The 16,275-nt window shown below is 45.4% G+C and overlaps 1 protein-coding gene across 1 annotated transcript in view; it reads left to right on the forward strand.

Moving 5' to 3' along the window:
• Positions 1-1,114: 1,114 nt before the first annotated feature.
• Positions 1,115-16,275, forward strand: part of LOC115111768 (histone acetyltransferase KAT6A-like) — a 36,534-nt gene continuing 21,373 nt past the window's right edge. The window contains 1 exon segment of the mRNA XM_029638176.2: positions 1,115-2,001. Within this exon segment, the coding sequence (XP_029494036.2) occupies positions 1,330-2,001 (672 nt within the window). The 5' untranslated portion in view covers positions 1,115-1,329.

Here is a 16,275-nt window from a genome sequence, read left to right on the forward strand (position 1 = left end):
CATGTAAGTGTGGTGTGGCCTCTTCTCCACTAGTGTTTGTGTTACTATCATCACAGTTATGAAAGTTACTGTGGTTTTGGGGATTAGACAAAAACATAGTGAACCAGACTTTGTGAAGTTACCTCCATTATCACAGTTGATTAGGTTTACCTACTCACAGACACTAGTCTGGGACTGTCCGGAGCTACTGGTGAAGGAAGACAATGTTTAGATCTGGGTTTATGCCCTCTTTGCTCAGGGGTTTCTCTTCCCCACCTAAATGTGTTTTGTATCTCAAATCTTTAACCTTCATCTTTTAGCTTTTTATTTGTCCTGTAATGTTGATCTAGACTTCAGGTAGCATGTATTTATCACATACAACGCATGTGGGTTAACTGTTGTGTTTATGTGCTGCTGTTGTTTTGAGAAGTGTGTTTGTACATGTGTTCTGACAGGTTGCATTCAGTAAGCACTAAAGGAAGCAAATGTTTTGAAACGGCAGTATTACCTCAACTCCAATATAACATTCATTTTAAGACACTTTTTTTTATTTATTATTACAATTTTTGTCTGCCGATTGTGACCCAGTCTTGTTGCTGTCCCTCTTGCACATCGTTTCTCTGACCCTGCCATATGTGTGTGTTCTTTTTGTCCGCAGAGTGCGTTTCCTGTTGAAGTGCAATTGGCATGAAGGTGATGAGCCCTCGCTGCTCCATGGGGTGTGATATCTGTTCCCTTCCAGGCCTTAGAACAGGTGGATACCGCTAGGGAGAGAGGATAGAGAACGACTAGAGAACGACTGGAGCCGCGTGGCTGAAAGACATTTAAGTCCTCCTGGACTTCCCAAACACTACAACTGATCTTCAACTCAAGATGACGGTCACAGTTTCAACATCACATTGAGAGCCTGTTATTTACATTGATTGGAGACTGAATCAACAGGTTTCTATCTGTTTCTCCCTCTGTCCTTTTGAAACAGGCAGTAGTTGGAGATACCTAAGTGTTATTGTGAAAGCTGCAGTAGTTCTCCACAGCTCCAGAGTTAGTGTACTATCTGGTGCTCCACGACACTGCTCTCCCTCAGGCTAACTGACCCTACCGGGAGAGGGTAGTGGGTGACCAGGTTTTATTTTTTTGGGGGGGTGGGTGGGGTGGGCTATGCTATGGTGAGCTGCTCCCTGCTGTGCTGCTCGTGCTTAGGCTCTGAGGGACTCTGTGCAGCCCCAGGACAAAGGATAGTCCTTGGGCAGAGGGGCGAGGAGGAGGCGGCGGCTTAGGCCGCAGGACGCTTACCTTTGCCCGCCACGGGTGTTAGCGTGTGTGTCGTCATCGTGACCTCCAGCCACAGCCATGGTGAAGCTGGCCAACCCAATGTACACCACCTGGATCCTGGAGGCCATCAAGAAGGTGAAGAAGCAGAAGCAGAGGCCGTCGGAGGAAAGGATATGCAACGCTGTGTCCATGTCCCACGGGCTGGACCGCAAGACTGTACTGGAACAGCTGGAGCTCAGCGTCAAGGATGGAACTATTCTCAAAGTGTCTAACAAGGGGCTCAACTCCTACAAGGACCCAGAGAATCCCGGCCGTTTGGCCTTTCCCAAGCCCTGCCTGGGCAGTGGTGAAGGGGAAGGAGACGGAGAGGATGATCATCATGAGGATGGGGGTCATGGGGGAAGCCACCATCACTCTGGGAAGAAACCAGGACTGGACTGGAACAAGCTGATCAAGCGTTCCCTGGAGGGGCTTCATGAGCCGGGGGGCTCCACCCTAAAGAGTGTTGAGCGCTTCCTCAAGTGCCAGGGTGACGTGGCGGCCTACCTGTCCGGCAGTGGCTCCATGGGGCCCGGCCTGTTCCACCAGCAGCTGAGGGTTGCGCTGAAGCGGGCGTGTGCCCACGGTAGAGTGGCCAAGAATGGGCTGCTGTTCCGCCTCATCAGCCGCAGCTCCCAGTCAGATGGGACGGGTATTGTGGTGCTGGACTCCCTGCCGCCCGTCCGCCTCCTGCCACACGAGAAGGACAAGGTAAGCCACACACCGTCCCATACATCTACATTCTCTTCCTCAATGTAATGTCTCTTTGTAAACATGCGCAGTGTAAGTGTAAAAGGTTAACTGTTAAAAGAGCAATTGGTCATTTATTTGTCCTTTGTGGCAGTGGGAAGAAATAAACAATCAAGGCTGAAGGCAGAACACCCACCACACGATCAATCTCAGCAGGGCTCAAACTTTATTCTGAATAGTAGATTCCATGTCGTGGTAAGGCTGCCAGGGAAGACGCCTAAAATGTTACTTTATCACGTGTAATTAGTAGCCAGGTCAGGCAGCCAGGCAGTAGAGTTTGGCAACCCACAAAGCCGAGCCTGGAACTTAGTTTCATTTTTACCCAGTCAGTGCACTGTACTCTCACAAAATCCCTTGCTCCTTTTTAGGGAAATAACTTACAGATTGCATGATCAATATGTTTGCACGCCGTGGGTTGACTGATAATGTCGTTGCTGGAGTGAGTGGTCACTGGTGTCAAATGGTCAAATCATTTTCGTAGATCGGAGCGTGAATATAGGCAAGGGACGAGACGAGATGTGTTTCATGTCTCTGTGATTAACATGACCCTAAAGCCACACACTGTTGCTAAATTGACTCCCAATTTCGAGACGCTTGACCCGGAAGACCGTCGGAGAGCTGTGAGAGAGAGACCTTAGACAGCAGTCTGTTTTAATCCCTATGTGAGCGTACAAGAGGTCGGTCCACATGTAGCTCCATGGGTGGGGGGGGGGGAGGCGACAGGCGTATCATCGCTGTGGCAGTCAGTGGGTCGATTCGACCTGTGTGTATTCGGAGCCCTGGCTTGGGCACAGAGTACCAGGGCTTTCAGTGTCTCTTTCAGGGGGCCAGCGATGGGTCTGGGCGTAGTGGTGGCGTGTCGCATGCTCCAGGAGGCAGCAGGAGTGAGGGAGCGCCGTGCAAGGCGGATGAGCTTAGTGCTCTCTGGTCGGCTGCCAGGGGCGAGGGCTGCTCTCCAACCTTCTGTCTCAGGCATGCAGCAAGAGGAGAAAGAGAGGGGAGGAGGAGGTCAGGGAAGATTCACATGGCGCCATAGCGAGCGTCCTGCTGGGGCGAGAGCGACTGGCGACCAGCTGCAGGGCTGCTCCCTGTCAGGAGCTGTCAGGAGATGAGAGGAAGAGAGTGTGTGTGTGTGGGAGAGAGAAAAAAAACCAGGAAGAGCAGAGGAAGAGGCCTGGCTGACGCATGCTCTGGGCCACCTTACCCAGTCACGAAGAGGGAGGGAGAGAGAAAAGAGACTGAGACAGTGGCAGAGGAGCAGACATGCAGGCCAGTATGGTGCCAGAAGACACACCCACAGGGTAACCTGACAGTCCGCAGCCGGATGGGCACTAACCTCTCCTACTACCCAGGGGCAGGACCGCACATAGCTAACATGCATAACACCCATTGCATGCGTTCATGCACACATATAAACGTATGGCATGCACTGTGAACAAACACAAGTGCGTGCAAGCTGACATACTGTACACCCACATGCACCCCTACAGAAATGCATACAGTACACACACATATCAGCCATCAGTTGGAATTGTGGAGGGGTGGAAATGTAACTTTTTGGTCCAGCTGCTGCAGCGGGTGGTAGACGACCAAATGTTACCAGCCACTCACATTTGTTTTTCAGCAGGTGAATAAATTATGACGCTAAATCACAGACACCGCACGCACATGTTTTGTAACATTAAAACAACAGTTAATGAATGTTTTTTTTTTTTTTTTGATTGATTGATTGAAAGTGATTTCAAAGGAAAACCCAGAACATGACAGACAGAAGTGGATATCAGTGTGTGTTATTGACCCATTTCAGTGGGCAAGAGCGCCACCTTTCTCTCTCTATTGTTTGAACCAAATATTGAACCTATGCTGCAGCTGTACCCCATCCTGCTTTCACCACTGTACCATTTGAGATGATCTCATCCAGAACTGACACACACACCGTTTTTTAAATTATTATTATTATTTTTTTTTACATGGGGGCTTTGTTTAATAAGAACATTATAAAATAACTGCGCCCAACTGCTCTGTGTGACCAACTGTCAGTGTGGCTGGGAGGAATAGACATTCTACCAGGGGATGTCAACATCTACCAGCATGTGTCTAGTGTTAATGTCCCACCCAGGATGTAGTGTATAGTGATTTGAAAGGTCCTGCCCTTGCCCCTCCAGACAGACTTTGTTGTGACTGGGGGTGTTGTAAATCTCTGCTCTACTCTGCCGTGCAAGGTGGCTTGTCTCGTGTGGGCTTCGGGTTCATTCTGCAGGGTTGAGTCCCGATGGCACCCTATCCCCTACACAGTGCACTGCTTTTGATCAAAGCCCTAAGGGCCCCGGTCAAAAGTAGTACCCAATAAAGGGAATAGGGTGCCATTTGGGATCCACCCTGGGATTAGAGTGGTGTGAGCAGCCAGGAGTCATATGCCTGGCTGACTGACCGGCTGACTGATTGGCTGGCTTTCTGGCTCGAGGGCTGTGTAGGCTAACGCACTACAGACCCTCTGGCACAGATGGGCCTCTGCTGAAGACTGATCAGTCTTTGACTTAGTTGAATGACTTTCATAGTGTGTTAACGGGCTCTTTCGTTGTAGTGTTCATGTGTTGCTTGGAGGCGTTGCATGGTGAACCGTGGGTGTACTGCTACTACAACAGCTGCCAGTCTGGCGGAGAGTTATTTGAATGTTTCTCTTTGGCATTCACACAACCTCCACTCCAGACAGCTCTGTTCCTCTTATGCTGCTATTTGCAGTATTCAAGTAGCCGTCTCTCCATATCTCAGCTATAGAGCCTCTCTCTCCACCTCCTGTCCTCTAGCTAGCCCCACTGTGTTTGTGTGTGGCTGGTGGGGTGTGACGCGACACTTACACTTCTCTCACTCTCTCACTCAGGCGAAGTCTCATCAGTGCCATATTGCCTACATGATTGCTATGGGTTGTGATTTAGAAAGGGAAGGGGTGGGGTGGGTGAGGGGAGAGGAAAGGAGGGGAAATAAAGCAAAACAAATGAATAAGCCTCGGCTTTGACCCCATTGCAGGGGAGATTTGTGTACTCGACACCCGAATGACTGTTTCGCCCAGCTCCATTCAAACAGGATCGCAGACCCACTCGCTCTCCCCCTATTAGGTCACTGGCGGGCCAGATTGGGGGAGGCGAGGGGTGTGTGGAGTCATCCAAGGGTCACGGATATATACATGGGAAACCTCTGCTTTTCCTGAGGTGAGCCACCCGTAGCTGGCTGTAGTTATGAGCCTAGTGGGCCATTAGGAGGCTAGTGGACGGGGATATGATGGGCATGAGTCTGTTGTCGGGAAGAGCGGTGAGGTGAAGAGCGATTATGGCCCCGCGCTTGCCCTTTTCACAGCAGCTGGACCCAGGAGAAGCAGAGTTCTCCTCACTGACGTTGCCGTGTCACTGGAGGGACGACAACTGAAACGACACTGACCGGGGTGATGGTGTTCTGTGACCTCGTGGGCTTTGTTCTGTCAGCTAGCATGGTGGCTGTCTACCTATGAATGAGCTGTACTGTAGTTAGGCCTAATTTGATCTTTATCCCATTCACTTTCAAAACGTAATGGCATAACGCATGTACTGCTCACCCCGTGTAGGTTAGGCTAATTACTGAAATCTCTCGCATAGATGTTAGCTGTCCTTTGCCTTTTTAGCGAACATTACAACCATCTAGGGTTTTCTTTCTGCTCAAGGTGAAGGAAGAGCGCTACACAGGACATGAATACAAAATACCAGTAAACATTGATTATGTGCCCTGGGTCAGTGCAGTCTCCCCACCACTACGTCATTGTGTGTGTGTGTGTGTGTGTGTGTGTGTGTGTGTGTGGCGCCGTCCAGGTCAGAGAGGTGGCCGGGCAGAGTACTTTATTCAACCTCTATTTAACAAGGCAAGTCAAAGCAATTTCTCTTAGTAGTGGACACCATTGGGGTCAAGAGAGAGGACCATCTTTCAGGGCCGTGATGGCAGTGTCTTTGAAGCCTTTCTGGGTAGTGGTTGACAATAGAGCAGATATATTATCAGACTACTAAACCAATGGAACAAGTAGGTTTGAGGAAAACATTCACAGCCAATACAGGGCTGATATTTGGTAGTGAACGAAACCATCTTATAGGGAGGTGTATGGAGTCTAGGGAAGTTTAGGTTGATTTACTTTGGAGGCAGCCATTGTTTACCTTTTTAACCAACGCATCACCCGGTGTCCTTAGAGAGGAGACATAACTTTTTTATTTTTACAATATTTTATTTTAGCAGGAAAAATATTACTCCCAGTAATAAAAAAAATGATTCTCCATTGGAAAGGTTTGAATTTGAGTTGTCTAACAAACGCACGCATACATCTACACACATACCTGCTTATACACACAGCAACAGCACAGCCTCCATATAATTCCTTTCAGAATAATAATGTAGAGCTCTCTTTACTTGCTCACAATATTGCTTGGTCGCCCCGTCCTGAGGTGTAATTTTTATTTTTTATTTATCTGTTATTTTACCTGGTAAGTTGACTGAGAACACGTTCTCATTTGCAGCAACGCCCTGGGGAATAGTTACAGGGGAGAGGAGGATGAATGAGCCAATTGTAAACTGGGGATTATTAGGTGACCGTGATGGTTTGAGGGACAGATTGGGAATTTAGCCAGGACACCGGGGTTAACTTCTTATGGTATAGGGGACGCTTGCGTCCCACTTGGCCAAAAGCCAGGGAAAATGCAGCGCGGCAAATTAAAATAAAATAATGTAAAAATCAATCTTTCATTAAATCACACATGTAAGATACTCAATTAAAGCTACACTCGTTGTAAATCCAGCCAACGTGTCAGATTTTAAAAAGGCTTTTCGGCGAAAGCATAAGAAGCTATTATCTGATGATACAGTAAACAAAGAGAGTAGCATATTTCAACCCTGCAGGCTCTACACAAAACGCAGAAATAAAATATAAAACATGCCTTACCTTTGACAAGCTTCTTTTGTTGGCACTCCAATATGTCCCATAAACATCACAATTGGTCCTTTTGTTCGATTAATTCTGTCCATATATATCCAAAATGTAAATTTATTTGGCGTGTTTGATCCAGAAAAAACAGCTTCCAAATTGCGCAACGTCACTACAAAATATTTCAAAAGTTGCCTGTAATCTTTGCCAAAACATTTCAAACTACTTTTGTAATACAACTTAAGTATTTTTAAACATTAATAATCGATCAAATTGAAGACGGGTCTATCTGTTTTCAATAGAGGACGAGAGGAAACTAACACTACTTGTCAAGTCTTGCGCAAGTCTCAACAGTGTTACCATTTCCTAGATGGCCGTACTTCTTCATTGCACAAAGGAATAACCTCAACCAAATTCCAAAGACTGGTGACATTCAGTGGAAGCAGTAGGAACTGAAAACAAGTGCCTAAGAAATATAATTTCCCAATGAGAACTCACTGAACAGACAGAGACCTTAAATCTTAACGGTTAGTCCTCTGGGTTTTGCCTGCTACATACGTTTCTGTTATACTCACAGACATGATTCAAACCGTTTTAGAAACTTCAGTGTTTTCTATCCAAATCTACTAATAATATGCATATCTTATATTCTTGGCATGAGTAGCAGGAAGTTGAAATTGGGCACGCTATTTATCCTAAAGTGAAAATGCTGCCCCCTATACCTTAAGAAGTTTTTAACACCCCTACTCTTACGATAAGTGCCATGGGATCTTTAATGACCTTAGAGAGTCAGGACATCCGTTTAACGTCCCAGCCGAAAGACAGCACCCTACACAGGACAGTGTCCCCAATCACTGCCCTGGGGCATTGGGATATTTTTTTTTAGACCAGAGGAAAGAGTGCCTCCTACTGGCCTTCCAACACCACTTCCAGCAGCATCTGGTCTCTCATCCAGGCACTAACCAGGACCAACCCTGCATAGCTTCAGAAGCAAGCCAGCAGTGGTATATGCAGGGTGGTATGCTGCTGGCAAAATTTGAATATGCTTCTACTCTGTGCTCAGTCCACGTCCGTTGACCTATTCTTCACTCGGGCAATGATATTTCCTTATGGATGTATTTAGCCTATGCTTGGACTCTAAATAGGGGTGTATTATGAACAGGTTGTTAGTGATGGTGTGTCACTATTATAATCTAACAGAGCTCATATTTCACTGGCTAGGTGTTCCCACTTTCCACATTCACACCAGAGGTGCTAACATTAACACCCAGACACACATCATCTGGACAATAGTCTGGCGGAGAGCCATTATCAGACTGACTGAAGATAAAGTGGTTAGGGAGGGAGAGAGCGATGAGAATGTTTGTTTGTTGCTGGGAGTGACTGGACTTGTAAATCCAGCAAATGGGGTCAATGTGTTCTCCATCTGGGAAGTATTTTGCTGCCACACACACCACACATGGCCAACTTGTACCTTTTTGATACAGGGGATTTACCCTTGTTACCTCGTTAATCTCACTACTGTACGGTGCCCCACTGCTTCCAACAGCTAGACTGGCAGGAAACATGTCTATTTCAACTGAAACCCCAACACGTGTAATAATATGGTCATGTAGTTCATCCAAATGGATTTTGTCCGTTTACAGCTTTTCAGAATGTGGTCCACTAGTCCGTCAAACCCACTACTCGGGTGTTCCTAACAGCATTCTCCACTCAACCAACTGAGCCATCGAACCATGTTTTATTACTCCACCGTCAGTTGAAGTCGGAAGTTTCCTTGTTAACAAACTATAATTTTGGCAAGTCGGTTAGGACATCTATCTACCTTGTGCATGACACAAGTAATTTTTCCAACAGTTTTTTACAGACACAGTGATTTATAAGTGAAATAATCCATCACAATTACAGTGAGTCAGACGTTTACATACACTAAGTTGACTGTGCCTTTTTAAACAGCTTGGTAAATTCCAGAAAATGATGTCATTGCTTTAGAAGCTTCTGACATCATTTGAGTCAATTGGAGGTGTACCTGTGGATATATTTCAAGGCCTACCTTCCAACTCAGTGCCTCTTTGCTTGACATCATGGGAAAATCAAAAGAAATCAGCCAAGTCCTCGTTTTTTTTGGACCTCCACAAGTCTGGTTCATCCTTGGGAGCAATTTTCAAATGCCTGAAGGTACCACATTAATCTGAACAAACAATAGTATGCAAGTATAAACACCATAGGCCCACACAGCCGTCATACCGCTCAGGAAGGAGACACGTTCTGTCTCCTAGCGATTAATGTACTTTTGTGCGAAAAGTGCAAATAAATCTCAGAACAACAGTAAAGGACCTTGTGAAGATGCTGGAGGAAAAACAAAATGTATATATTTCCACAGTAAAACAAATCCTATACCGACATAACCTGAAAGGCTGCTCAGCAAGGAAGAAGCCACTGCTCCAAACTCCCATAAAAAAAGCCAGACTACGGTTTGCAACTGCACATGGGGACAAACATCATACTTTTTGGAGAAATGTCCTCTGGTCTGATGAAACAAAAATAGAACTGTTTGGCCATAATGACCATCGTTATGTTTTGAGGAAAAGGGGGAGGCTTGCAAGCCGAAGAACACCATCCCAACCGTGAAGCACGGGGGTGGCAGCATCATGTTGTGGGGGTGCTTTGCTGTAGGAAGGACTGATGCACTTCACAAAATAGATGGCATCATGAGGAGGAAAATTATGTGGATATATTGAAGCAACATCTAAAGACATCAGTCAAGAAGTTAAAGCTTGGTCGCAAATGGGTCTTCCAAACAGACAATGACCCCAAGCATACTTCCAAAGTTGTGGCAGAATTGCTTAAGGACAAGAAAGGCAAGGTATTTGAGTGGCCATCACAAAGCCCTGACCTCAATCCCATAGAACATTTGTGGGCAGATCTGAAAAAGTGTGTTCGCAAGGAGGCCTACAAACCTGACTTCGTTACACCAGCTCTGTCAGGAGGAATGGGTCAAAATTGACCCAACTTATTGTGGGAAGCTTGTGGAAGGCTACCCGAAATGTTTTACCCAAGTTAAACAATTTAAAGGCAATGCTACCAAATACTAATTGAGTGTATGTAAGCTCCTACTAGGAATGTGTTGAAAGAAACAAAAGCTGAAATAAATCATTCTCTCTACTATTATTCTGACATTTCACTTTCTTAAAATAAAGTGGCGATCCTAACTGACCTAAGACAGGGAATTTTTAACTAGGATGAAATGTCAGGAATTGTGACAAACTGAGTTTAAATGTATTTGGCTAAGTTGTATGTAAACCTCCGACTTCAACTGTATGTTAAGTAGTCCTCCTTCATTCCATATTCCTGCTATGGCCAAGTGGGCGTGTGTTTCTCGTGTGTGTGTTTCTCGTGTGTGTGTGTGTGTTTCTCGTGACGTGAGTGAGCAGTGTGTAACAATGATCAATGAGGTTGTGGTAAGAGGTTTGGGTCTGTGTTGGGGAGGAGGCTGCCCGGCACCACCTGGTTGGACATTGAGATGGGTTTCACATGTTAATGAGAACCTTGACTTGAGAGGAGACAAGGACAACAGGACAGCTTTTCCCATTCGCCCCCCCTCTCTGTTGCACACTCGCATCCTATCCTCCCCCCATCCTTATCCTCCCGTCCTCTCTTTATTGCTCTCTCTTTCATGATCTCCCTCCACCTCTATTACACTCAGTACCACTGCAAATGGACAAGGAGAAACCAGGCCACTCTCACAGTACATCTCTCAGCTAGTGTATTGTACACCCCACACATCTGCCCCCGTAGCATGGGCCAGTGTATCTTTCACATCTAATCTGTGGAAAATGCAGTCCTACAAACCTTTCTATCAGCTAGGCTTTGTTTATGCTCAAGTGTAGGCCCTTAGTGATACAGAGGGTACGACGTGTCAGGATAGAGATAGAGACTCTCCCTGACCGTCTCGGTATAAAGGACCTGAGCCCTCACTCTAACCTGAAGGACGTGTTTTGGTCTCTGTCTGTAGTTGTTGTTCAAGTCGAGCGGGTAGATTACTCTGTTGGCATGGTGAGACGTTATAGGCGTGTCTGTGTTATGACTAACTGGTGTTTCCTGTTGAAATCATCTCTCTTATCTAGTGTGCATAGTAGCATAGAGGTCACACACACACACACACACACACACACACACACACACACACACACACACAGAGAGAGACAGAGGTTTAAAAATATGCCCAGCAGTAGTCCGATGTTAGTAAAGTAAAAAAGGAGGGAAACCTAAGCCTAACGTGACAAATGTTGGCTTTTGAAATAAAGAAAGCAAACCTCATGAGGATTTTAAAGGAAATGTAGGCCTATTCCATTTCTCCCACACATATCTTGGAAAACGATTAGCTCTTTTGTATCTTTTGGATTATTTTAGTCAGTCAGACAGTAATTAGTCATGTCACAAATGAAACCCTGCACTGTAATCTTTGTATGAAACACGATGCCTGGACTCTGCCTGGGCTAGTTACTCGCGGAGAGAGCAAACGAGTGTGTGAGTGTGAGAGAGCACAGACACAGGTCAATCACTTCCCTCCCGCTGAACTGGCAGGAATGATTGGGAGGCTGCACAAAGGGCTGCTGCCATATTTTCTCTCTTCCTCTCGCTCTCTTTCTCTCTCTCTCTGTGTGTCTCTGTGTGTTTGTGGTGTGATGAGAGGTGTCCCTGTATGGAAAGCGGGAGCCTGAGTCCGAGATAAATGAACTCAATAAATCAAGCTCTTCAGCCCGTCTCTCCTTACTCCCTGCCTGGACTTGCTCCTTCCCTCTTCCCTCCCCGTGTTGAGCTATGGCCAGCCAGCCAGGAATATCTTTGTACCTGCTCCAGCCCACCGAGCCCCTCCCACCTTACCCCACAGCCCCAAACCTGTACCCTAGCGCCAGCCCTATAGCCTAACCCCAGCCCCAGTACAGGCTGCCTACCTCCCAGCCCCCTTTAGTCATCAGCAGGGCTCGAATTTCTCGGCGGCCATCGATACCGCTTTGTGACCGAAATGCCGCCCCCGATAAAAAATCATGCCTTGTGGCCATTGGACTGGATATAATATTCATAATTCCCTTCTCCCGGCTGCCAATCGCCGTAGCCTACTCCGAAGCACCTCACACTCGCATGGCTCTCTCCGATATCTCAATTCTTATTAGCCAATACCCATCACGTGATAGGGTCCTTCTCACAGGCATTGCAGCTCCGAAGTAGGCTACAAGTGAAGCCAGACACATTGGGGATGGAACGGTGCACGTCCTTATTGAATTTCGAGGTGCATGTTGAAGATGATAGAACGGTCCACGTTAACTTTTCTTCAGCCAATAAGATGAGTAGGTCTAACAAACAGTAAAAACACTAGCCTATGTCAATCTACTATCCCCTACAGTACAAAAGTTGACCTATTCTATTGGGCAGCTTGTCCTTCTGTGCGAAATATAAATATTCCAAACATACACTGGGACAATTGTGGGATGCGATAGATCCCAAATAATACTACCACTGTACATAAAAAATAAAAACATAAATAACAGGCTGATGCAACAGATCAGAACGTTTAGCTTAAAATGTTGCTAAACTATTAGGCTATTTGCTCACATTTGATAAACGTAGCAATGCGCACATGGCAGTATAAGCGCAAATGTTCCCAAATGCAATTTGAGGGAAAACACAGTTCTCAAAAGTACACCGCAAATGCAAGCGGTTTGATATGACTGAGATGAAATTATCAAAACAAAACGTAGAATGAGTGAAGATCTAAAGAAACGACCACAAGCATGGCCTTTTAATATGACTAGGATTGTGTCTTTGGCTGCTGGACAACGAAAGAAAGTTGGGAACATGAGAGAATTGCTGGTTTCAACAGCATATGAGGAAGTGTTTATAAAATAATACTTTTAACATTCCTATGGCCGGAACATGGTAAGACATGCCCCATAAAATGACAAAACATTGAGGTTTTAAGTAATTACGTTTATGGTTTAATAGTTTCAAAATGTTGGCTGCCTCCACTCCGATTGCAAGGTGGGGGATGTTGCAGTGCAAAACAGGCATTGGCCTTTTTCTCCTATCGGAACGAACAGTGTCTCAAGTATGTCACAGAATCGAGCCTTTACATATTAATAGTTATCCTACATTCTTTTTGTAAAACATGACTGGTGTTTAGCCTACAAAGATATAAATGCAACATGCTTCAAATCCAAAGATTTTACTGAGTTATAGTTCATATGAAGAAATCGGTCAATTGAAATAAATGTAATTAAGCCCCAATTTATGGATTTCACATAACTGGGAATACAGATATGCCAAAACAAATGCCTCAAATTGAGATGGCTTGGGATGAGTTGGACCGCAGAGTGAAAGAAAAGCAGCCAACAAGTGCTCAGCATATGTGGGAACTCCTTCAAGACTGTTGGAAAAGCATTCCAGGTGAAGCTGGTTGAGAGAATGCCAAGCGTGTGCAAAGCTGTCAAGGCAAAAGATGCTGTAGATGGTATAGAATCCGGTAGAGGTCGATGGATTTTTTTCAACGCCAATACCGATAAACCAAGGACCAAAAATCCGATACCGATTAATCGGATGATTTCAATTTTAAATTTGTAATAATGACAATTACAACAATACTGAATGAACAGTTATTTTAACTTAATATAATACATCAATAAAATCAATTTAGCCTCAAGTAAATAATTAAACATGTTCAATTTGGTTTATATAATGCAAAAACAAAGTGTTGGAGAAGAAAGTAAAAGTGCAATATGTGCTAACGTTTCAGTTCCTTGCTCAGAACATGTGAAAGCTGGTGGTTCCTTTTTAACATGAGTCTTCAATATTCCCAGGTAAGAAGTTTTAGATTGTAGTTATTATAGGAATTATATGACTATTTCCCTCTATACCATTTGTATTTCATTAACCTTTGACTATTGGATGTTCTTATAGGCACTTCAGTATTGCCAGTGTAACAGTATAGCTTCCGTCCCTCTCCTCGATCCTCCCTGGGCTCGAAACAGCAACACAACAGCAACAGCCGTCATCGAAGCAGCGATACCCATCCAGAGTAAGGGGAACAACTACCAGAAGGCTAAGAGCGAGTGACGTATGAAACGCTATTAGCGCACGCTAACTGGCTAGCCATTTCACTTGGGTTACACCAGCCTCATCTCGGGAGTTGATAGGCTTGAAGTCATAAACAGCGCAATGCTTGACGCACAACACACGAAAGTGCTGTTTGAATGAATGTTTACGCGCCTGCTTCTGCCAACCACCGCTCAGTCAGATACTTAGATACTTGTATGCTTGTATGCTCAGTCAGATTATATGCAACACAGGACACGCTAGATAATATCTAGTAATATCATTAACCATGTGTAGTTAACTAGTGATTATGATTGATTGTTTTTTTATAAGATAAGTTTAATGCTAGATAGCAACTTACCTTGGCTTACTGCATTCACGTAACAGGCAGTCTCCTTGTGGAGTGCAACGAGAGAGAGGCAGGCCGTTATTGCTTTGGAATAATTAACCAAGGTTGCAAGATTGAATCCCCCGAGGTGAAAATCTGTCGTTCTTCCCCTGAACAAGGCAGTTAACCCACCGTTCCTAGGCCGTCATTGAAAATAAGAATGTGTTCTTAACTGACTTGCCTAGTTAAATAAAGGTATATAAAAAACAAATAAAAATCTGCAAATCGGCGCCCAAAAATACCAATTTCCGATATGAAAACTTGAAATTGGCCCTAATTAATCGGTCGACCTCTAGAATGCAGTATATACATATGAGATGAGTAATGTAGGATATGTAGACATTATTAAAGTATACACGGCTGTGACTATAATCGAAGAGAATTTTCTTGGTAGAGAATGCAGTTTGTATTTGATTGTAAGGAATTCTAGGTCAGGTGAACAAAAGGACTTGAGTTCCTGTTTGTTGTCATGATTACACCATAAGGCATACAACCCCCGCCCTTCTTCTTACCAAAGAGTTGTTTGTTTCTGTCGGCGCAATGCGCTAAGAAACCGGGTGGCTGTACCGACTCTGACAACATATCCCGAGTGAGCCATGTTTCTGCGAAAGAGAATGTTACATTCTCTGTCTCTCTGGAAGGCAACTCGTGCCATAATTTTGTCCACCTTGTTGTCTAGATAGTGGTGAATGACATGCTCGGAAGTGGTGTATGACATGCTCACCTTCTGCCTATCCTTCGGCGACCGTGTTGTTTTTGGATCGGCCTCTGGGATAAGATCCCATGTCCAGGGTGGAGGTCCGAACAGAGGATCGTGTGTGTGTATGTATGTGTATAAGTAATGACAAAGTATGTGGAAACCTGTTCATCGAACAGCTCATTCCAAAATAATGGGCATTAATAAGGAGTTGGTACCCCTTTTATGCTTTAATAGCCTCCACTCTTCTGGGAAGGCTTTCCACAAGATGTTGGAACATTGCTGTGGGGACTTCCATTCAGCCACGAGCATTAGTGTGGTTGGGCAATTAGGCCTGGCTCGCTGTCGGCGTTCCAATTCACCCCAAAAGTGTTCGATGGGGTTGAGGTCAGGGTTCTGTGCAGGCCAGTCAAGTTCTTCCACACCGATCTCTACAAACCATTTCTGTATGGACCCCGCTTTGTACACGGGGGCATTGTCATGCTGAAACAGGAAAGGGCCTTCCCCAAACTGTTGGAAGCACAGAATTGCCTAGACTGTCATAGTACTGTATTTTGTAGCATTAAGAGGCATAGCCCGTTATTCTTCCTCCACCAAACTTTACAGTTGACGCTATGCATTTGGGCATGTAGCGTTCTCCTGGCGTCCACCTAACCCAGATTTGTCTGACAGACTGCCAGATGGTGAAGTGTGATTCATCACTCCAGAGAACTCGTTTCCACTGCTCCAGAGTCCAATGGCGGCAATCTTTACACCGCTCCAACTGACACTTGGCATTGCGCATGGTGATTTTAGGCTTGTGTGCGGCTGCTCAGCCATGGAAACCTGTTTCATAAAGCTCCCGATGAACAGTTCTTGTGCTGACGTTGCTTCCAGAGGCAGTTTTGAACTTGGTAGTGAGTGTTGCAACTGAGGACAGATGATTTGTACATGCTACGCGCTTCAGCACTCGGCGGTCCTGTTCTTTGACCATGTGTGGCCTACCACTTTGCAGCAGAGCCGTTGTTTCCACTTCACAACAACAGCCCTTACAGTTGACCGGGGCAGCTCTAGCAGGGAAGACTTCTGACGAACTGAGGTGGTGTCCTATGACGGTGCCACGTTGAAAGTCACTGAGCTCTT

Source organism: Oncorhynchus nerka, linkage group LG27, assembly GCF_034236695.1.
Source record: "Oncorhynchus nerka isolate Pitt River linkage group LG27, Oner_Uvic_2.0, whole genome shotgun sequence".
NCBI lineage: Eukaryota > Metazoa > Chordata > Actinopteri > Salmoniformes > Salmonidae > Oncorhynchus > Oncorhynchus nerka.